We start from the raw sequence: 25,058 nt of genomic DNA, 5'->3' as shown, positions 1-25,058 counted from the left end.
TCACCATGTGCATTTGTACTTCGATCTTATATTTCTTTGAATTGATTAGAAGACATCTCAACCAACACATAAAATTAATATAAATTCTAAATTATTTTATAATTTATAAAGGATTGATTATGCTAATCATTGTTGCCATACACAATTGTTTGAGATAGATATATCATTGAATGGTTTTAGATCCTGAAAGCAATAAAATAGGTCTGAAAACAATATTTATTTCAAGGGCCAATTATTATATTAACTTGCCACGTGTTAATTTTCTGTTGGTTGATTTATATTTAAATCTTGTTATGTGGCATGAAGCCATGAACACATGATTTTTAACTAGTATTCAATTTTACAGTATGAGTAATGCCATTTTATAATAAAACCAGAAAATTGGTATAGAATACTTTTACGGTGTGAGTAATGCCATTTTACAATGAGCACTCAAATATGCATCAAATTTATATCTTCAAATTAAAAATCTAAACCCTAAACCATGCCATTTCAAGGAAATTATAAATTTTAAAATGATGTGAATTCGGGTTGTTTCTTACCTCGAACAACTTGGAAAATGTTGTATATTAAAAATGTGGCATATTATAAATGAGAATTGAGTATATTTTCATCAGGTTTTTGCGCTTTATGTTGCAAAAAAACTTTGAACTAAAAACTATGTTTCCAAAAGTGAAGAATAAGCATTTTGAGAAGAAATTTTTTGTTGACTGCCTCGATAATATGTCACATTTTTAATAGGTAATATTTTTCAAGTCGTTCAATAAAAAACAATTTGAATTCACATAAATTTATAATTTATAATTTTTTTTGTGTTGTAAAAAATATACTTTACCTCCCTCAAAGTTTCACCCATTTTTTAATTTGGCTTTCAATATTTAAAAATCGGCAATATTCTCCAACAAAGTCTCAAAAATTCACAATGTAGCTACTCTGTTAGCTATTTCCGTAAAATTTGACGAAAAATAGCTCATGTGAGCCGTTAAACTTTTCAAAATTGCCCAATATTTTTATATTGTTGGGGGTATATTGTCAATTTTTAAACATTGGAGGCTAAATTAAAAATATGGTGAAACTTCGAAAGTTAACGTGTATTTTTTCCTTTTTTTTTTTTGAAAAAAAAAAAAAATTGGAAGGGATCTTATTCAATAAATGGATAGTGGTAAAGTTTAGAATTACTTCTATCCTGTGTTATATGAGATTTCAAATTTGTAAGTAGTCCATCAGAATCTCCATAGGATATATATGTGGATAATATATTCTATATATTAGGAAGATAATCCAATAATGGATTAATACGACTTTAATACACAAATGCTCAAAGAATTGAAGGATAATATTGCGGATATGGGAGAGAAATTAAGGCCGTTACTGACCATAATCAAATATCATTCTAAATAAAATCGAAATTGGAAGTAATATTAATATAGAAGTTCCTTCAAAATATATATATATATAGAAGTCTAAAACAGTTTTAGGTATCATTAAACTTGGCCTCAAAAACATCCCTAATCTTTAGTGGTTTATCCACATAGGTAGTTTACGTTGTTTTTTTCTTAATAGGTAAAACTTGTAGTATATATATATATATTTTGAATAAATTCTCTCTTTATTGATAATATCAATATTAATAGGGAGCTGATTAGAATATTATAGAGACATCTCGGTATTTCTTAAATCTAAACTATATCTATAACATGAATAATGTTAGAAGTCTTTATTGTGTCTTTTTTGTGTCCTCCAAAATTAATGTGACTTTTAAAATCACCATTAAATTTGTGATAAATCACTATTGAATTTTGATCTAATGATGATTTTAAAAGTTACATTATTTTTAGAGGAATACAAGAAAGATTTATAGCATTACTCGTAAATGGGCAGCATAATTGGCATCTCTCTTCACATGCATGAAGGATCTGCCATTATCTCAAATGACTAAGAACATCTCTACTACCATCTACAATATGGCCAAATTTGCTCCAATTTCTGCCATTCGCTTTAACAACATTCACAATTTGTGTGGCATTTCCCTCCGATATAATCTTTTGAAATCCCAATTCCCTACAAAATTCGTCTGCCTTTTAATGCAGCCCAAGCTTATGCAACAACTGATTCCACTAAGATATCATGAGTTGTGGTCGGAGCAGCTAGTGTGAAGCCTTCAGAAACACTTTGTTTAGCAAGTACAATATCGCAAATAATTGTAAGAAATTTTTTCATTCAAACTTACTCTAAAGATTAATGGATAGCTGCACTTTCTAATCTATGAGCGGTTTCATTGGCTTTTCTTTTTATATGCATCACTAACCATGATTGGAAACTGCTCAAAATAATTTTTGCATCCTCAATCAATTGTTCATAATAACTCCAACATGCAACTCCATTTCTTCCATAGAGGATTAACTATTTTCGTCGCATTTCCTTCAATCATGACATTTCGAAACCCTAGATCTCTACTAAATTCTACAACTTTTCAAGCCGCCAACGCATATGCTACCGATGGTCCGATATATATGGCTTTGTAGAGCACATATTTGATGCCAACAATTTTCTTTCATTGCCTCTAACTATTGCCCCCCCTCCCATCTTCTTAATGATTTTGTCAATTGCAGCATTCCAAGTGAGATCTTAATCATCCCAACATGTGGTTGTTTTCTTCTCATTCTTCCTCAAGCTGTGGCCCATTAGATGTGCTCCACTAAATTGTAGTCCCATTCATATCCTGCCAAACCCTAATATCCATTGCCGCCGCCGGTCATGCTTATTGACTAGCAGGCTGCAGGTGGTCTGGAATCAAAGAGTGATTTGTCTTCTTAGATCACATAATTAATATTTTACTACAAAAATCATTATCACAACTATGAGCAAAGCACCTACTTCATTTTCTTCTTTTGTAAGTTTCAATTTTTAATATAAAAACAAATGCTCTAAATTAAATTTTACAAGTTTCAATTACCCTCATTAATTTACACAATCATATATAGAGCACTAGCAGCATCTTCCCTTTGATTTTCCTTAAGTTTAGGGAACAAAATTATATTTTGCTTCCCTGTCCAAATATATTTCACAATAGCTTCCCTTACATTTCACTATACCATTAAAATATTATTTATTTATGAAATACAAGTTCTATGCCTACCTTCAATTTTTTTACAAAATCTCAACACAATCTCTAATAAAAGACAAAAAGATGAAAGATGAGAGAAGAAATAAAAATATATATGAAAGCTCTTTGGATAAGGGGAGGTAAAGTCTTCCTTAAAAGCGGAAAATGGTGACATGGACGAATGTTATAATTATATAATTGGAATGATAAGGCACCAATTGTCATATCGTGAAGTTGTATGAAGTTGTAGGGAACTAACCCTACACATTGGGTAGCACTGTAGCATTCCCAATATTTAGGGAAGCTGCTGCATGTGACTTTTTGTAGGTTTTTTTTTTTCAGATTTTTCCTATATATAAAGAAATGAATGAATTATAGGGTGTATGTTGCTCGTGTTCTTGATCGGATCAAGAACAACAAAAAATAAAGATATATTTTACACCAATTCAAAGTCTCATTAAAATAACAAAAAAGAGGTCTTGGTAGAGTTGTCTCACCACAAAAAAGAAGAAGAGTCACACTTCAAACAAAACATTATTCTAATATGTTTTCATGGGAATACAATAGTTCACTTAAATAGACACTAACTTAAACACTATACCTAATTTGACCGACTTTGGGACAAAGCCATTATTGAATTACAAAATAATATTAAAACTCTTAAAATATAAAATTCACTACTAATAACCTAAATAAATCTACATACCAAATATTGTTTTCTCATCCTGCATCAACATCTGTTTTGCTAGAGAACATATAATCAATCCTGCAAGAGATTGATTTGATAATTATCCATATTGATAAACATTTCAAGCTAATATTGCATTTTATGTTTTAAAAACATCACATGTTGTTAGAAATTTCAGAACGATCCTTATCAAAATTTCAATTGGCTTAACCTTTAGTGCTTTTGTCAATGGATGTTCCTTAACGTCACTGTCTCCTTGAAGATGGAGGCTGCCGTGGTCCAATCTTTATTGTGGGGGAAAAAATATTCAAAAGATAAAGAAATCTTTCTCACATAACTCCAAAATTAGGTGCCTGTTCTAGATGGAATATGTGACACTTGTATCCTTTAATTTGATCATGAAATTGGTGACATTAAGCAGAGATCGATTGAAAAGTTTATCTTAGTGGATACTGGATAGGCTTGTTTGTCTCCACCATCACAACTTTTCCCTATACCTGGATTCTCTCTTTTAAATTTTATTATCCTAAAGTTGTTCTTATTTTTTATGTTTGTTTCTAATTTTTTTAATGTTAAGAAGTACTAACTAGAGAGTTCTAGGTACGTTTGCTGGAGCCCTAGACTTCTTTAATCTTTAAAGTTGCGGATTCTGGAAAAGGGTTCGGCCACTACAAAAAAGACGGCGTTTTGTGTCTTTTTCATTAAACGACGCTAAATAATGGTTTTTACGTCGTTACGACATAAATCGAATTGATTTTCACTTTAATTAGGTGAGTAAATAGAATAACGTACAGAAATGCTGCTAACTACACTTAATCTTTCCTTTATCATGTTTTGTATGTGATACTGTACGTCTATCCGTTTTTGAATAATTATTATAAAAAAAAATTTATAGCAAAAAAGAAGATGTAGTTTTACACCATTTAAGATACAATAAGCATGAATATGAACAAACGTTTGGGTAGATCGAAGTAACAGTAAATCAATAGTGCATGTTTCAAATAAACATAATATAGGTGCAATGATCATTACTTTCACAAATTAATCATGTTAAAATAACGGGCACCCACACTTGGCGTGCCCCTCCGCGTTAAGGGTTTTGTCTGTCATTGAATCTGGATTTAAAGATCTAGATAAGCTGACAGTCGAATGGTCTAATGTTGAAAATCAAACTCGTATGGCTAATGACAAAACTATGAATGCTCTATGCTTGGCAATTTCACAAACTGAGTTCTCTAAAATTTTAAATTGTGATAGTGCCAAAGATGCATGGGAGATCCTAGAAACTACTTATGAAGGAACGAATCTTGTTAAAGCTTCAAAACTTCAAATGTTAGTTTCTCAGTTTGAGGAAATTAAAATGTCATTGGATGAGACGTTCAATGATTTTTTTGGTAAACTTAGTGAAATTAAAAATTCCATGATAAATCTAGGAAAGAAAGTTTCTGACACTAAGCTGATTAGAAAGGTCATGAGATCACTCCCTGAAAGATTCAGAATGAAGGTAACGGCTATTGAGTCATGTACTGATCTTAATACCATGAGGATAGAAGAATTAATTGGTGCTCTTCAAACGTATGAGTTTTTCTTACCTCGACCTAAGAAAAATAAGGATATTGCCCTTAGAACTCTTAGGAAAAACTTTGATGAGTTATTTGATGAGGAATCACCAGATGATGAGGAATTTGCTTTGATAGCTAGAAGGTATTTTAAGAATGAACATAGAATTTTCAAGAGATTTGGAAAACAAAAAAAGAGTACTCAGGATAGAAATGAAAGAAACCCACATAGTCCAAAATGTTATGAGTGTTCAGGCTATGGTCATGTTCGTAAGGATGGTGCTAACCTAAGAGTAATAAGCCAAAAGATCAAAAAGCCTTGAATATTACCTTGAGTGACATTGATGAGGAAGAAACTCCTAATTATATGGCATTTGTTGCGTCTTATGATTCTAATGATTCTAATCAATCAGATGTTCAGTCTGTATCTGATAATGAATCAAAAAGAGCTAGTGATCTTCAAAACTCCTTTAACAATTTGATGAAAATGTTTTCTATGCTTAGAAATACTAACTTAAAAATTGTTAAGGATTTTAAGAATCTTGAGCTTGAAAGGGATAATTTGTTGAAATCTTTGAGTGATTCACATGCTTTTTGAAATACTCTCAAATCTGAAAATCATGTGTTAATTGCTAAATATAAATCCCTTCAAAATGATCTGATTGCATCTATAAATCACTTGAGTAAATTCTCTAGTGAAAAGCTTGATAAAATGTTGCATATTCAAAAGCATTCTAGTGACAGATCTTGCTTAGGATTTGATAAAACTGCTTCTTTGTCTTCTAACCTTGCTTCTACTTCAAAGATTGTTTTTGTTAAACCAGTGAAAGTAGAAGAATCTTCAAGTGAAGAAAAGCAAGCCATTTTTTCGATTCCTCAAGGTAAGAAAGGTAAGAAAATCTACATTGAGCCTCATGCATCTTACCCTAAACCTAGAGTCGTGCATCCTCCTAGGAAATTACCTTCTCAAAGGTTTGTCCCTACATGTCATCACTGTGGAAAAGTGGGCCAGGTCACATTAGACCTCACTGTTTTAATTTGAAACCTCATGTGCATATAAATGAAAATTCTTATTTTAGGAAAGAAAGTGAGGTTTTGGTCATAATGATGAGAGAAGTGCTATATATGCTAGATAAGTTTGAGCAACGTCATAAGTCTAGACCTAAAAATTTTCAAGTGTGGGTTAGGAATGATGATACCATTCACCCCTTAAGGGTAATTGGTGGTTAACTCACCTTATGTTAGGTGAGTCACCCACATGCCTAAAATTGATTTTCTTGCATATCTTTGCATATCCTAGAACATGTTGTTTTTCTTCTTGCATTGCATTTTTGTTTTATTTGGTTTGCAATTGTTTTTTGTTTGTGTGCATTTCTTTAGTGAAAAATTTCAAAAAGATAAAAATATTTTTCTTTGGTTGTTTTTTCTTTCTTTCTTTTGTCTTATGCACCTAGATAGTCCATTAATTTCTAATGTTGCTTTCATGGATTTAATTCCTTGCGTCTTGGAATGTTCGTAATATGCATGAGACGAAAATTTGTTTTTCAATGGACTTGTTTTTATGATTACCTAAAACCTGAGCTTATATTGTGCGTTTTGCCTATGCTTAATCTCTTGTGCACATTTAAGCTTAATTTGAGGTTATTTCTTAATTTTAAATGTGGGGTCTGTTAGGTAACTACACGAGGTTTGTTTGTGACTAGTCATATTTTTCAAATTGACCATATGATAGTTGAACTTAGGGCTTAAAAATTCCTGCTTTTTCTTTTGTGATAAGCACCACAAGTTTAAGGACACTTTCTCATAGAGAAAAACAAACAAAATAGTGAAACAAATAAAATCAAACGATCATATTCCAAAAAGAATTTATTTCACTGTGTCAAACTTGTGCAAATTGTTTTACAAAGAGAAATGTATAGGATGAGAGTGACTAGGCCCTAGTATGATAAGGTTTGACTTTTGATTTGATATACTTGTCAAAACCTCATGTTGGTGAAACTTTGTCCTCATTTTGTAAGTTGGTAATTTTTCTGGTTGGATGGCTTACACACACAACACACAAGCATGGGTTGAATGTAACATTTTTCTTTGCTTGGGTTCAACAAAATGATGTTCTTGTCATTTCAAGTCTCATGTATATTTTGTATATTTGGAGCACGTTTGGGATATTCATTGCTGAAATACATGAGTCTTAGATGTGTGTATCATGTGTGTTCATTTGACTTTTGAGAGGGAGAAACATGTTTTTCTTTTCCAGTTTCTTGTTGATAAATGAGTCATACATTGAGAGGGAGTTTGTGTTGATGTGCCTCCATGATCTACATTAAACTTCATGCATTTTTCAATTATATGTGATCATGAGTTTTTTCTTGTGTTATTCTTATTGAACATATGCCTTGATGTATTTTGTGAGTGTTTTAGGAACCATGGAGACCTTTTGTCATTCTGTGACAAAAATGGGGAGTAAATATGAGGGATATGATAGGATTGCAAGGCTGGCTCGGCATATTTGGTTTTGTCACCGAATTGCCAAATGGGGAGTTTGTTAGTTCTTGTTTAGAGAATTCGGTAATCAAAACAGAAGTTTGAAAGCATCAAGATCCATTCACAAGACACTATTTCCAGCAAGGAGTTTTCTCCCATTGCAGCCCCTGTCTGGACAGGCCCTCTCCCTATCCGGACAACAATTCCAGTAAGTCCCATTTGCAGTAGGTGTCCGGACAGGCTGCTAGGCTGTTCGGACACCAATTCCAGCAAGCTTGTTTTTGCTTGCTCGCAAGGCCCTGTCCAGACAGGCACTAACCCTGTCCGGACACCCTGTAGAAATTATGTCCAAATCATCTGTTTTATGTAGGCCTAGGTCTAGGGTTTTGTAGATGTTATAAATACGTCTTTACAGAAGAGAGAGTCATGAATTTTAGAACCCTAGAGTTCGTGAGAGGGTTTTTGTGTTAGTTTCATTGTGCTTAATCGAAGTCTATCGGAAAGGTCCGGTAAAGGAGAATCACGTTGAAGAAGATTGTGAGCGAGAAAACGAGTTTGAGGCTTGTCGATCTTACAGAGTCAAGGTCTTGCATTGGGTAGTAAGTGTTCCTAGTGTTTATAATCTCTGAACATCTTTTGATAGTGATTTTTTGGGTTTGGCTGCTCTGGAAAGGTTTTACTTTTAGATCGTTTTGTAAAAAGTTTCATCTTTGTCACAAAAATCCTCGTGTATGATTGTTCATATTTTAGTGATTGTTTGCTTAGATTTAAATATCTGTTAATTCTGCATAAACTATGATATTTATCTGTTTAGCATTTTTCAGATGTGATCAATAATGTGAATTATCCTTAACGTTGGATTATTATATATATGATCATGACTAATTAAGAGATAGTAGGTAATGAGGTAGGCCACCTTAGCTGCATATGATAATGACTATTTAAGAGGCCTGGTTTTCTTAATTATTTTTTATAAGTAAATTACAATTTAGTCTTTGATCATCTAATTTTTTTTTTTTTTGAAAATTGAGGTAGATATCATTACTTAAGAACCTTTCTCATCGTTTACAATATCCCAAATACAAAAGGGGAAATTATTAGTCCAGATGATCTCCTGATTAATCTGAAGGGCCAGTTTCGCAAGCAGGTGAGCCACTCCGTTGCCTTGTCAAGGAACATGATGTATTGTCCAAGCCATGCAGCTACGCAGCCTCTGTTTTACCTCCTCTAGGATGTTACCGTATGCCCCCAGCCAACATTCTTCTCGCTTCAGATGACTTACAATCTCCAATGCATCCCCCTCGAGTTCAATTTGTTGTAGGCCTAGTTGTTGACTGAATTCCACCGCCTTTAGAGCAGCAAATGCCTCTGCAGTAGTTGGGTCAATGATAAACTCCTTCGTTGCACAGAGCGCGGCTAAGAGAGTCCCCTGATGGTCCCGGATTGCTACTCCCATTCCCATTTTTTTCCTAGCCATATCCACCGAGGCGTCCCAATTCACCTTCAAGAACCCCTCCCGTGGTTTCTGCCACTTGATTGAGGAAGGAATCTGTCGTTGGGGTAGACCCTCACCGCGAGATGACTCTGCTTGAGCAAAAGCAGCAAGTTGCTCACGGGCTTGACGTATTAATACCGCCGGTGGAATCAAATACCCCTGAAACACGAATGTGTTTCGTCGAAGCCACAGTTGCCGTATAATTGCCGCAAAAAGCTGCATGTCTTCCGAAGCCAGCTTTTCATTCAAAGCAGCAAAAATGTGTATGAACTCCTCCTCTGCACTCGTGCTTTTTTGTAAACGTCTGTTGCTGTCCAACCAGACATCCCTTGCAGATTCGCATCTCCACAGGATATGCCCCACACTTTCAGATTCCAAGCCGCAAATTGGGCATAGGGGGTCAGCGACAATATTGCGTCGTTAAAGATTCTCCTTGGTAGCTAATATATTCCTACAAGCCTTCCAGAGGAACAATTTGACCACCGGAGGTCCCTTCACGTGCCACACTGATTTTCATAGGTTGGTCATTTTCTCTGTGTCCGAGCACGATTCCTTATCCTTCTCAGCCATGGATTGTGCCAAATAATAAGCACTACGGACAGTAAAAAGCCCATTCTTATTATCCCTCCAAACTAGACGATCCGGTTGGCTAGCAGGACTGATGGCTATGTTACAAATTCTCAAAGCTTCTTCTTCATGGAACAACTCATAGATCAGCTCCGAATTCCACCAACGGGTCTGTGGATCGATCAAAGCACTGACTGTAGCTTCCCTTGGTAGAACTCGGACAGGGGACTGTACAGAGGAATGATTTCGGTGAGGGAGCCAGCGATCACCCCAAATTTTAATGGACTTGCCATCCCCTACCCTCCAAAGTAAGCCTTCCTTGAGCAGTTTCATTGAGTTCCATATGCTGCGCCACGCGTATGAGGGTCTTTGTCCCAGATTCGCCTCTAGAACAGAGCCCCCCTTGTAGTATTTCTCCCGGAAAATTGTTGACACCAGTGACTGTGGGTATTGGAAAAGTCTCCATCCCTGCTTTGCAAGAAGAGCAGAATTGAATGCCTCCAAATCTCTATACCCCAGTCCTCCTCTTTCCCTGGCCATGCTCAACTTTTTCCAACTCAACCAAGGTGTGCGGGAGAGATTCTCCTTATGTCCCCACCAAAACCGAGCCATCATAGAATTTAATCTCCTACATAGCGTCTTTGGGAGTTGGAAGACACTCATCGTGTATGTGGGAATTGCTTGGATCACCGCCTTCAACAAGACTTCTTTTCCTGCTTGAGATAGAAATCTTTCTTTCCATCCATTAATCTTGTTCCAAATTCGATCTTGGATTTTCTGAAATGAACGAATCTTCGAACGACCCACAAGAGCGGGGAGGCCCAAGTATGTCTCATAGCAAGTAGATGATTTTACACCTGAGATGGTAAGAAGGTGCTCCCGTGTGCCAGCTTTAGTGTTTCTGCTGAAAAAAATGAAGGTCTTGTCTCTATTTATTTTCTGACCTGAAGCTTCCTCATACCTCTTCAATAGATCTTGAATCTTAATCCATTCGGAGAACGTGGCCCTGCAAAATAACAAACTGTCATCCGCAAAGAATAGATGACTGAGTTTGGTACCTCCCCGAGTAATAGGAAGACCCGACAGCTCCTTGTGTTTCTCTGCTCTAGTGAGTAAATTACTCAAACCTTCGGCACAAATGAGGAAGAGATAAGGTGAGAGTGGGTCCCCTTGTCTGAGTCCACGAGTCGGAACAATGTGTCCCTGCGGTCTACCATTAATCAAAATGGAATAAGAGACAGTTTGGACACAGGACATAATTAAATGTATCCATTGCTCCGCAAATTTATCTAATTAAATACAGGTACAAATTTATTAATTATCTCTTCTTTTTTTTTTTAATTGATCTCATTTGTTATTCTTGTTATTCATGTTCTAGATGCAATCTGTGACACTTGTATCCCTTAATTTGATGACTTGTGTGTCTCCACCATCACAGTTAACTTTTCCCTATACCTAGATTCTCTCTTTTAAATTTTATTATCATAAAGTTGTTCATATTTATTTATTTATTTTTAATTTTCTAAATGTTAAGAACTAATTAGAGAGTTCTAGGTACGTACGTTTGTTGGAGCCCTAGACTTCTTTGAACATTAAAGTTGCGGATTCTGGAAAAGCGTTCAGCCACTACGAAAAAAGACAGCGTTTTGCGTAGTTTGTTTTTGCGTCTTTTGCATTAAACGACGCTAAATAATGGGTTTTACGTCGTTTAAATCTAATTGATTTCCACTTTAGGGAATAAATAGAATAATATAATTGCTTCTAACTACGCTTAATCTTACTTTTATCATGTTTTGTATGTGATACTGTCAATCCGTTTTTAATCAATTATTATAAATAAAAAATTATAACAAAAAAGAAGAAGTAGTTTTACACCATCTAACATACGATGAACATGAATTTGAACAAACGTTTGGGTAGAAGTAACAGTAAATCAACATAATATATGTTTCAAATAAACATAATATAGGTGCAATGCTCGTTACTTTCACAAATTAATCATGTTAAAATAATAGGCGCCCTAACCTCAAGGGGTTGGCTAAGTTGGTGAAGATCAACTTGGTATCAAGTGGTGTGCTCCCTCTTGGTCTCAAGTTCGAATCCTGCTAGATGCTACCTCCCTCTTGGGGCCACACCTCCTGGCGAAGCTAGTGACTTACCCGATCCGTATAGAGAAACTTCTGTGGGTGCGGTGTACGGATCCGGGAATTAGTCGGTGGATCCTTGGCTGGACCTCTACAGCCAATACCCACCTTGGTGGTAGCCCGAAGTATTGTCCGGCCTTATAGGTGAAACCAGATACCTCGTATCAAAAAATAACGGGCGCCCACACTTGACGTGCGTCACAACCTAGGCATGTAACTCTTAGTTTGTGGTTTTAAAACTGAGAGGCATATATAACACATGTTTTTTTTATTCAAAGAGGGATTAAGGAAAAGGGGCATAACGCATGTTAGTTACGTTTGACATGTGTTATGCTTGACAAATTTAGTGTCTGAGGAGTAACACTGGGGACGTTACTCCAGTTGTTCCTCCTTCCTATCAATGGGCCGGGTTGAGGCCATTGAATGTCCAGTAGAGGGATCATGACACTTTTACGTAAATTAAGTTTTAGTGCTCTTAGACTGTGGGTTTGTGAGTGCGTACTACTCAAGTTATACTGAGAGGCCAGAAGAGACTTTTTTGAAGGATCATTTGCCCACATTTGTTTTGTAAATTCAATGACCTCCTCATCTTCTGCAAAGAAGAGATTACTTATCCTGTTTAAAATGTCTAAGCTTACACCTAACCCAAATAAGATCAATTATTTTCTTTTGGAGTATCTCAAAAAGCATCCAAAAGTATATTTTGGGCATTCTTGGCTACAATGTAGTCTTTTTAGTTATTGGGTATTTTGGGCTAGCTCTCATAAGAGATGAAGGGGGGGGGGGGGGGGGGGGGGGGGGGGGGGGGGGATGGTTGGTATTAATGGCCATTCCCTCCCCCATCTTTTGAAAATTTTATTTACTTTAATATATAAATAGTTAAATTTATATATTTGGACCAAAAGTAATTAACTTTGACCCCTGTAAAAACTAAAAAAAAAAAAAAAGGAGGGGGGGGGGGGGGGGGGGGGGGTGGGGAGCCCAAATTTATCACTAAAAAAAAAAAAATTGTCACTTTAGGAGCAATGTAATAAGAGAGTTTTTAACGCAATAAGAGGAGCAATGTAGAAGTTAAAGTAGCACGGCTATGACAAAAAATCGAGTTCTACTTTTATGAGTATTTAAACTGAAAATCAAAATATACTAAAATAATTATTTTGTTAATACTGTATGGATACTAATTATATATTAATTTAATTTTTAATCTTAATATATTTTTTATTCATCCTTTGGCCTCTCTAAAGAAGTTCGACTATAAGATGTAAATCAAGGGTTGAGATCTGCAAGCAGGTAGCCCTCTACTTTGGGGAACATAATCCTCTCCAACTCATTTGAACTGGACATTATCCAATTAGTTATATTTTAGGGGTATTTTTGTCCTTTCACTTTTTGAATGGACAAAAATACCTCTCAAATATAACGAATTTGATATTCTCTACCTCAAATAAATTGGAAAGTATCCTAATTCCAACCTTGAGGGCTTGAGATCCCTGCTCAAGTGGGGGAGAGCTCACAGCTCCCTCACATCCCCGGCTCATAAGCAAAGGGCATAGAGAATTCTCGATATTCTTTAGCTCAAATAAACTGAAAAGTATCCTAATTCCTGCCTTGAGGGCACTGAGATCCCTGCTCAAGTGGGGAAAAGCTCACAGCTTCCTCACATCCCCGGCTCAAAAGCAAAGGACATAGTCACATAGAGAATTCTCGAAATCCCCCAATTGTAGGAGATGTTAATACATGCATAAAGTAATATTAATCAGGGAGAAGAGTTAGACTTGTAGGGCCTTATCCTTTGCAAGTCGATTGCAATTGGTAAATCTTTTCCTTTTTGTCATTCTGATCTTCTGGTCTTCTTTTTTCTTTCTTCCCATGCAAGAGTGTGATAAAGTAGATGATGGATCCGCTAATTAAGGGAAGCATAATGATAAAGTTGCTTGGATTAAAGTGTTTGCCTCCCTAACCACGAAGTGCTTTCGGGATAATACTCGAGCATATTTGGTCGGTAAGGACTAAGGACCAATCCATCTGTTCCAGATCCTACCTCATCAATCATAGGAGGTTTTCGAGGAGAGGCATCTTCGGAATCTACTCTTAGGGTCGGGAAAATATTCGTATAAAGTCTGTTTACAATTGAGTTAAGAAATTTAAAAAGTTGCACAAAGCAAAAATAAGTTTGTTTGGTAAAATAACTCAAAAAATACTTTTAAACCAAAACACACTTAAAAATAAAAGGCTTGAAAATAAAACCTTTTCTATTTCCTAACAGGATTCCAAACACTCTTAAACTAATAAACATAGCTGTCAAGAAAATCAAATGGGAGGATAGTAGGGTAATCTAGACGAAAAACTTGCAATGATATATATTATCTAATGAGAGTGCAGGGGAGAGTATCTATCCTCGAGTCTCTATGTGGTGGAGTTACATAAAATTGTATGATTTTCTAGTAAGCTACCAAAAAGAAACTTAGCACTTGCCACTTAGGACAAGGGAGGATCTCTTGGTACACCTTGCCCTAAAACAAGTGAATATTGAACAAAAATTAGCCCTAAAACATGTGGACAATATTGCATATGAGCAAATGCATGCAACTTTTAATGGGGAGAAGACATTAATTTAAGATCTATGCAATTCTTTTTTGATCCAATATATTCAAATTGTCAAGGTCTCAGCTGATGAAGCCTCACAAGAGAGAGTGTGAGAGAAAGGAGGCCATGATCATCACCTCTTGAATTTTTTAGGCATTATGAAGTGTAAAAGAGAAAATTCTTGCTTGCACAATGGACTTATTAAACACAATCAAATGTTGACAAAATGAAAAAAAAAAAAAAACAAAAAAAACAAAAACAAAACAAAATTCTTGTCACGGGCTTAGCTAATGACTAAAAAATAAAAATAGTGATACTAGTCCCAACGGGATCAGCTTCAATTGAAACTGAACTAAAGCTAAATTATAATTATAAGAGTTTTTTTTTTTTTTTTTTTTTGTGGTATTCTAACGTCTATTTTGGCATGCTCCATCTACTACTGATTTTTTTTTTTTTTTTTTTTAATTAAAAGTGAAATGAATAGAGCGTGTCAAATTAGCGAAAATGTACGCGAGATAAACGCCATAATACAAAGAAGCACTTCTCATGACTAAAATTGCCGAAAATTTTAATTTATGCTAGAAATAGAAGTGGAACACAGCCTACTTGTGAAAGTTTATAATAATAATAATAATTGTGCTTTTCCATGAATCTTAAACTAGATTTGTCTTGTCTTGCGTTTACTTAAGATCTTATGTCATGCTTTGAAATAAATAATAATGTTATGTCATATTGTGATGAAGGGATTAATTTTCGTGGCTGGCCCTCATGCCACCTGTTGTTACCAAAAGCATGTTGCTTGATGTCATTTTAACATCAATTGTTTACCTTTTGTTTTTATTCATTTCTCTATCTTTAGCACACTAAAAAAATAATAATTAAAAGAAGTAGAGAGTTGAATAAATAATATGTCGGAGATTGTATTAAAAAGATAGTAGTTAAAATATAAGAAAAAGAAAAATGTTCTTAGTAGCTAAAATAGCCACTACTACGGAAGTCTGGAGATGCTTTGACAATAGCCTACAACTTCATCGAGAACAATGAAAACAAAACTATAGAAGCTTTTTGGACTGAAAATTTATACATACTAGCCTCTAAAAAGGTGACATGTGTCTTTTTAGCATATGAAAATCGTATTTTTTTAAATAATAATAATAATAATAATAATATATACTTTTACATGCTTAGAGGATAGATGAAACTCTTAAAATTAAGTTAACTTTATTATTATTATTATTGGGCTCACGTTTGATGTTGATATTTATTGGGGTTTGGAAAAAAATAGGTTGAAAATAGAGCATGGGGTTGGCAAATATGATAGTATGATGTGACCAATAATGTGTATTATCCTATAACGTTGGATTATGATCATGACTAATTAAGTGATAGTAGGTAATGAGGTAGGCCACCTTAGCTGCATATGATAATGACTAATTAAGAGGCCTGGTTTTCTTAATTATTTTTGATAAGTAAATTACAATTTAGTCTTTGATCAACTAATTAAATACAGGTGCAAATTTATTATCTCATTTGTTATTCTTGTGATTGACATACCAATCATTCAAGGCTATTAGAAGGTCTGGTTATCTACGAGCCTTAAAGGCTTATCCGCCAAAAAGCTAATAGACTTTCAAGCACCTGAGGTCCAACAGCCCACAACCCATTAGTTGCCAAAAAGCGAGTGCACATTTACCCAAATATAGCACTTCGCAGATGACGACCTATATAAAAAAAGCAGAGTGGACGAGTAATTCTATAAGTCACTCTTATATCCCTCTTATGTCATTCCAAGAATGTGGTGGCTTTTAAAATCATAATTTGATTAAAATTCAATAATGATCATTTACAAACTTAATAGTAATTTTAAAAGACACATCATTCGTGCAATAACACAAGAGAGATTTCTCAGTGTAGTCATTCATGTATGCAATTTTGACCTAACAAAACTCTACTTAAATTTTCCTCAACTTATTTTCATTCACTTGGGTGTCAGAACGGCTTCATCAAACCTCACCGGTGAACTCTTCTAACCTTTTTCTATCCAGTGGATCTCCTGGAAAGGACTTGTTAAATAAATTTGATTATAAATCAGGCTTCTAAAAACGTTTACAAGGCCCTAAGGGAATATATTGAAGGGCCCTAGGATCGAGAATTGAACATCAGATTACAGATTTAAGCTGGGCTGCAGCCCATAGTTTTCACAAAGCCTGAAGCCTTTTGGGCCTATGACGGAAGGGGGTTTGGGCTCCTTAGGGCTTCACGCAATCTATCTTCCCCTCCCCCAACCTAAAAAGTAAAATGGAAATTTTGTGCTTCAAGCTTAGAGCATCAATAAGATGTAAAATATAAAAATACGTAATCACAAAACATTTTTCTCTATTTTACATACTTATTTTTAATACAAATTTCAACATATTATTTATTCTCTTGTTTAAATTCTTTTAAATATTATTTTTATTTTATTTTTGTTGATGTGACCTCCTGGGAGAGAAGAAAGAAGGGAGAGAAACATTAGGAGTACCAAATCTTTTATCAAGATACGCGTACTAAAATTATGTAGAATTTATTTATTAGAGAAGATAAAAACAATTAATAAAGAAAAATATTACATGTAACAATGAATAAGCTCCACATTATCGTGTTAGTCTCGTGAATTAGATTCGTAGGTATATTTGGCATACTGAATAGTCATTTTTTCGTAAGTAGAGAAATGTATATAAGAAGTTGAAATGAAATGATCGAACTTTTTTTTTTTTTGTGATATGGCAACACATGATTTTTTTCAATGAAATTGAATCAAAATTCTTAAAATACTCAAGAATTATTAAAAAACAAAACTTCTGAATATTATATGCATGGGTTATAACACCTCAGTCCTATATTGGGAAGATGAGAAGAAGCACACATAGAATGAGTAGTTTATAAAGATAGTCATGAGTGCTAAGTCCCACATTACTTAGTTATTAGGTGAAACTAGACTTTATAATGAATTCTAAAAAAAATTCAAATTGACTAATCCTTTAGGGTAATAGCACAGAAGTGGCTATCATTGCCTCTTTTATTTGAAAATGTTATGTGTGTTTTTTTTTTTTTTTTTTTTTTCTGGTTTTAGGTATATATTATTTTCTAAAAATCATGTAAGAAAAATAAGGATTAATTTTTTTTTTTTTTTTTTAAAAAAAAAATAATATCAAACCTACGATAAGAACACCTAATTAACATTTCTCTATTTTCTTCTATCCCTAAATCTTTTAAAGGAGATGGAAAAGTAATATATAACATTATTCCTAGAAATCACATCACATTTGAAAAAGAAAAGAAAAAATCATAATTATAGCATTACTCTTTCTTGTGTTTTTTTTTTTTTTTTTTTTTTTTTTTTTTTTTCGACATGTTCACACAAATGAAGGAGATGAAAAATTTGAATTAATGACTACCACTTTATAATGTATGATTTACGGCCGATTGAACTAAATCTTGATAATTACTATTTCTAGTGTTAAAGATGAGAGATATGCATAGAATTCCGACTTTCTGATAAAGGACAGTGAGTTGGGTTTGCAGTACAATTGATGCTTTATTAATTAAGTTTACTTTTTTGGGACAAAAAATCAAATGTCGGTAATGTCGGGGGATACGCACAGAATCTCTAAACAGGTTCAAGGACTGCTTTTTTTCCAAACTCCTTTTCACCAAAATGAAGAGAAGATCTTGCATTGCACCATAGTCAAGATTTTTGATTGTGATGGCTTGACGGAAAATGATACTTCATATCACATCATATCAATGTGTTTCATACAAAAGTGTTGCACGGAATTTTTTGTGAAACTAATAACACTCTAATTATCACAAAAAGTGCTAAAGAATTAAACAAATAAATTTTAAAAAAAATTCAAACTAATGTGACAAACTGTGAGTGACTGACAAGAAAAATAAAATTGCATTTTTTTAATTTAAAAATCCTTGCTACATCATTTTAAATTTTTTTTTGAGTTTATTTGTTTAACTCCATAACACTTCTCAATTATCACAATAGATGACCATGGTGTCTTGCCTAAATCCATGGTAAGCTAAGAGGTTTTTCATCAAGGCAATTAAGTGCAGCAACTGCCAGCAACAATGTATTCAGCTTTAGCTATGGATGTATAAAAATATCAAATTCTGGTTCTTACTCGATCATGCCATAAGGTTTGTTGTCCCCACATAAAAAAATCACTCGAAGTACTTTTTCTACCATCAACATTTCTTGCCCAATCTGCATCTGAGTATCCTGCTAGATTCAAATTGGTGTTTCTTGAGTTTCATATACCATGGTTACACATTCAAGATTAGATTCCGTACTACATGTAGTATGATTGTATTATATGCTATCTGTTTGTTATTATTTCAATTGTAAGTTACTTGTGTACTTCAATACTAACTCTTTGTACAAAGATTATATAAATGATTAGAACTTAGAGTTTTTGTTATCTTGACCAAAACCATTTCTCCAAAAAAGACTTTCATTATTAAGTAATAAAATTAATAAGAACCAATCTCAAGGGGTTAGTTTAAGTGGTAAGCGCCTTGATCTTAGTGCCATTATCATCGGGTTTAAAGTTCGAATCTCCTTGAGTACAAACAATATTTTTTTAGAGTCAGTCTGTCAGCGAAATCGAAGTATTACTTTATCTGTATGGAGAAAGCGTTTAGCACGAATTTGAGATTTACTCAACATGAATGAGTACACGAAGAAGTGGTATTGCCTTGAAAAGATTCATTGTTATATAGCAATCAAAATCATATGCAATAATACTAAAAGAAAACTTATTAAAAAAAGATGAAAAATTTGACATAGATTCACTTGCCTTTGAAGAATGGAAATGGAAAACGGCAGCTAAAGAAAGCCCACTTGATCCCATTTCCACACGTGCAGCATATTATTGTTGACCATGAGACACCAAAAGGTGAAAGCTTTAACTTTTTTGCAACCCGAAAGAGAAGCAATCAAGAGCAATGACAACAGTTTTCCACAATGGAATTTTGAACAAATGATTTCGTCATATGCTTCAAAATCAAGCAAGAAAATAAGTCCCCACATGTCTGAGTGATATATCATCACATGATCTCCACCACAAAACAAAAGAAAAAAATGTCGGAAAGAAAGAAAAGGAGTAGATATCATTTTCCAAGGAAAAACAGGCTTTACTTTTGAAATCCATGCATCTCGTGGTTGAAATAAGAGGCCACTGGTGACCCTGGAAATTAAGAGCATCAGCTGATCAGGAAACTCATTTAAGAGAGAGAGAGAGAGAGAGAGAGAGAGAGAATACGATCGATTGAGTGTTCTTACAAAAAAACAAAAGAAAAGAGAAAAAGAGAAAGATCAAAGGATGGTGAGGGCTCCATGTTGTGAGAAGATGGGATTAAAGAAAGGATCATGGACTCCTGAAGAAGATCGGATACTGGTTTCTTACATCCAACGACATGGACATGGAAATTGGCGGGCGCTTCCTAAACATGCAGGTAATCATCAATTATTTCTGAAATAAGTTGATAGTAAAATGGTATAGTTTTATCATTTAGTTAATATTATAACACTTATTTTTACATTTGGAATATTCAAACTTGTTGTGAATGATAGAGACAAGGTTCGAATTCATAACATTTTTTATATCATATTAAATCACATATTATTCCAAAAACTTTAACTTATGAAAAATGATAATTAAATTTAAGGGGAAATTTCATTTTGACCTTTTGAACTTTCACTTAAATTTACAAACCCCTTGAACTTCCAAATCTCTCATTTTGAAGCCTTAAACTTTCAATTACTCTCAATTAGAACCTTTCCGTTAATTTTAGCCGTTAAAAATACAAAAAAATAGACCAAAATGTCCTTAATTTTCATTTTTTTTTTTAAATAAAAAATCATTTTAGAAGTTGAAATTTTATATAAAAGTCATGGGTATAAACGTTATGTAACATTTAAAATCTGATGGAAGAGTTTATATTGAGAGTAATTGAAAGTTCAGAGGTCTAAAATTAGAGATTTGAAAGTTCAGGAAGGTTTATAAAATCGAGTGAAAGTTCCGGGGGCCAAAGTGAAGCTTTTCCTAAATTTAATTAAACATTTAGTTAATATTCTAACGAGATCGAGATTGCACTGATCGAGTATTCTGAGCAGAAAAGTAAAACCCTTTTAAGTTTTGTGCTGGGCAGATGATAGGATACATATATAGATCATGCATGTTCAAAAATATCACATATTTTTTCTCCTTTTTTTTTTTTTTTTTTTTTTTTGAGCTGAGAATTTTTGCATAACTCGAAGATAGTTTTGGCTACAAGCCTACAAGACCCCCTAAGAAAGCTTTGTTCGATAAATCGTAGGAAATGACAGAAAACTACTATAAATAGAATTATGTTCTGTTCCAATCAACAGTTTATGAGTGATATATATATATATATATATAGTAGTGTTGCGAATAACAGTTAGTTTTTATTTTATATGGAATTTCTTGATCAGGATTATTAAGGTGTGGAAAGAGTTGCAGGCTTCGTTGGACGAATTACTTGCGGCCCGACATAAAACGAGGAAACTTCAGCAAGGAGGAAGAAGATATGATTATGAAGCTACATCGAGCTCTTGGAAACAGGAACGTACATCACTGCTTTGCTCTACCCTAGCTTCCCTCTATCTTTATATTGGATTAACCTCTAAATTGCTCATCTCTCTCTCTCTCTCTCTCTCTCTCTATATATATATATATATATATATATATATATATATATAAGCAAGCACACATGCACCAACACACGGCGGATTGAGATCTTCAACAATTTACTATTTAATTATGATTTTAGGCAATTGTGAAAGAATCTATATGAAACACACTAATTAATACTACGTACTGAGTAAACTCATAAATAACCGTTATATAACTGAATGATGTGACAATAAAACTCAACTTTTAGATAACACTTGTAAAAAAAAAAAAATCAAGTACTGATTTTCATTATCACACCATCTTAATTGTATGTATGACACAAAGCAGATCTTGCTTATATATAGATGACACAAAGTAGCTCTTGTAGTCCTTCTCTCACTAGGAATGTATCTTTGTTAGATGTGAGGCCAACTATGCGGCACATACTTTGGCCAAAGAGGCCTGTAAACTTGTCATTGATCGGACTTGGATTCATGATGTTCCAAGCTGTATTCGTGATATTGTTTTGACAAAACAATCTACTCTATCTATTATTTCATCTTAATAAAATTCCCGATATTATCTTTCAAAAAAAAAAAAAAAAAAAAACAAAATTGTATGTATAACACTATGAAAGTAGTGCAAAAATCTACTAAGAATTATTCACAAGACACAAGCACTTGCCCTAATAGTAGTTGGGAGTTAATTTTGTTGTCCATCTCCTTGCATGCAAATCAACTGTTTGATTTGTAGAAAATACTGTATAGAGATATATATATGTGCAACAAATTTATATATATATATATATATATATATTTGTCTCATATAAACTCTATCGTAATTATTGCTCAAATTATTAGTAATTTTGGATAGCAAATTGATTTAGATGTGAATAATTCCACACACGCATACAAAATTTCTCTCACATTAAATCCACTCGTACACTCAAAACATTTGACCTGCATGTCAAGAACATATATACTCATAGCCTCATAGGTATCAACAAGCATGTATTTGTTTCTTTAATCTCACGTAAAAGATTATATGGCTAAGCATCTGATGCTTTTGATCTTCTTTTATCTGCCTGCAGATGGTCCGCCATTGCAGCAAGATTACCAGGACGTACAGACAATGAAATAAAGAACTTCTGGAATAGCCACTTGAAGAAGAAACTAACCGCCGTAAAACAGTACTCTGTTGGAACACCTTGTACGCTAAATACAGACATGCAAAATTATGGTTATGGAGGAATTCTTTCCGAGCAGTACTCTCAGAAATTGTCGGCAACTGATTGCAGTTTCTTGTCAAGAAACATTATTTCTGCAACAAGCAAGTATCAACTTCTTGTAGATCATCAACAACTTCCCTCTCGAATATTCTCGTCTGATCATTCCACAATGGAGAGCACGAAGATGAATGATGAAATGGGTTTTTGGTACAACCTCTTCATGGAAGCCGGAGACTCCTCGCAACCTTCTTTAAACTTAGAGCAGTAATTATTTGGGTAGTTTTTTTTTTCGTGAGGGATTTTGTTCTTCATCATTGTCTAAGATTAATAGATAGACTATAGTACAGGATTGATTTACAGTTTGAAAAATATAATGTTAGTGAATAGTAACACGTCAAACATGCCGTGAACTCAATCCTTTATAAAGCTTTAAATATAGCATAAAATCATGTTGATGCATTACATAAATGTATAATATCATGTATGTTTCATAGTCATAACCATTATATATAGGGTCTATTTGTACCGTTAACCCTCTTATGGTGGGATTTGCGCGTCTCGGTAGATATATATAGTACATCTTTGGTGCCCCAATGCTTACATTAATGAGCTACTAACTAGTTACCCGGCCAGATCCGACCCCAAGTGATTCATCCAACTAATGATACCCATACCATGGTGAGCTTACCCATGAGTGGTTATGCCGGTTACAATAATTGTCTAGTTCAGGATACATATCGCTCATTTCACAACTGGGCTATAAGGTCAAGTTCATATAAATTAGTATGCAAATGACATATTCTTTATCTTTTTTCTTATGGTGGTCATGTCATACAATTATTTTCATTCCGTAAATCATGCTTGTAATTTGTAAGTATGAGTCCCACAATAATTCATTTTGCAAATAATTTCATTTTTGCTCATAACAGAGTTCATAACATCAAATAGCAAATTAAGCATCTCATGATAATTCAAAAATTCACAATTGATATTAAAATATGCATATTTGAAAATTTAGGGTTTTATAGTTTCCCCTGATCAGTTTACTCACCTAGGTTGTAAAAGTCCTCTAGAAATTCTCTCTCTCAAAAGCCTTGGTTCCTTCGTCTGTGAGATATCTTATTATTAGTTAGGTTTTCTAAGTTAATCTAGCACTTAAATTGCAATTTTTCTACATTATGTTTGACATCGTTAATCTAGCACTTATGTGTGTCTTTCAATTGGTAGGCGCCATTATGACAATACCTAAACACCGTTCGATCGATCAATACCATTAGAACAGTACTTGACCATCAACCGAACAATATCGTTCTAATGGCTCGAACAATGTAACAACGGTGCACTGTTCATCGTCTCCTGCATTCGAAAAACTGCATTTTTATTACCTACTAGGCCATCAAAGTCTCTAAAACTCCAAAAGACTCACCCTTTCTTATGCTTAACACTATTTAAGACCCTAAGTCGAAGTCCTTTTATAATTTAAGCATATATAAAAGCTTCCAACTTTTCAACCATATCATATTTCTTTCACCAAAAATTACATATGCATGGTAGCCTAAACCTACATCCGAAAAAATTGCACTTTTACTATCTACTAGGCCTCGAAATTAAGGTCTCTAAAACACCAAAAGACTTATCATTTCCCATCTTTAACATTGTTTAAGACCTAAAGTCGAGTTCTTTTTATAATCTAAGCATAAAGCTCTCAACTTTTCATTCATACCATTTTTTTTTCTTCACAAAAAACTCCATAGGGCAGCCAATATCTATATCTTAGGGGTGTACAAGCGGAACGGTTATAACCGTCCAATAACCGCTAATCGTTAACCATTTTTGGAGGCGTTTATAAAAAATTAGTAATTGCCTAAGGTGGAGTGGCTAGCAGTTTTAGGGGTAAGTATAAGCAGTTAATAACGGCTAATCGTTAACCACCTACCCTTATATAATATGTTTTTTGAATTGGTTTTAGATTTATAATATTTTGAATTTCCTAATGTTGCTGTTTATTTGGATTTGACTTTGTGCAAGTTGGATTTGAAATGTTGGTGTTATAAGCAAATCACCCTTCACATGCACCATGCATACGACTATTTAACTTCCTACTGCAATTCCTTTAAAGTTTTCTTTATCTTCTTATAATAATCGGCTAAAACATTTCAAATCTTTCTAGTTGATCACTTTACCAAAGTAAGAAAAAATAGGTTAAAACAAATGAAAGAAGGCTTGGCCCTGTGTATGCTGTATATATATAATACACGACCTCTAGTCTTAAGAGTAAAGTTAAATCAAGTGTTTTAAGTTTTTAACAAGCTTGTATGCTTATATATATTTTTAAAAATCCAACCTTATTATTATTTTTTTTAAAAAAAAATTTAAAATTATTTAAAATAAGCCAAAAAAGGTATAAAAAAGTATCAAAAGCCATACATAAAAAGCGGTTATCAACCAATGGGTATTAGTTTTAATAACCGCCAACTGCATTAGCGGTGCAATTGCGGTTAACGTGTTTAGCCAA

General features: G+C 33.8%; 2 protein-coding genes across 2 annotated transcripts; one reads left to right on the top strand and one right to left on the bottom strand.

Moving 5' to 3' along the window:
- Positions 1-7,909: 7,909 nt before the first annotated feature.
- LOC148587910 (uncharacterized) lies at positions 7,910-14,096 on the bottom strand. The gene is made up of 5 exons (XM_088513248.1): positions 14,005-14,096; positions 13,451-13,669; positions 9,880-11,109; positions 9,120-9,675; positions 7,910-8,170 (listed from the first exon to the last, which is right to left on the bottom strand). The coding sequence occupies exons 1-5, from the start codon at positions 14,094-14,096 to the stop codon at positions 7,910-7,912; spliced, it is 2,358 nt and encodes a 785-aa protein (XP_088369374.1).
- Positions 14,097-19,965: 5,869 nt separating this feature from the next.
- LOC132172244 (transcription factor MYB4-like) lies at positions 19,966-22,916 on the top strand. Its single transcript, XM_088512540.1, has 3 exons — positions 19,966-20,134; positions 21,135-21,260; positions 22,402-22,916. Exons 1-3 carry the CDS (start codon positions 20,002-20,004, stop codon positions 22,809-22,811), a joined length of 669 nt encoding a protein of 222 aa, XP_088368666.1. The 5' UTR covers positions 19,966-20,001; the 3' UTR covers positions 22,812-22,916.
- The last annotated feature ends 2,142 nt before the right edge of the window (positions 22,917-25,058 follow it).

This window comes from Corylus avellana, chromosome 1, assembly GCF_965113065.1.
Source record: "Corylus avellana chromosome 1, dhCorAvel1.hap1.2, whole genome shotgun sequence".
Taxonomy (NCBI): Eukaryota; Viridiplantae; Streptophyta; class Magnoliopsida; order Fagales; family Betulaceae; genus Corylus; species Corylus avellana.
The sequence above is the reverse complement of the archived record's forward strand: the minus strand, read 5'-3'. Positions and strand labels throughout refer to the sequence as shown.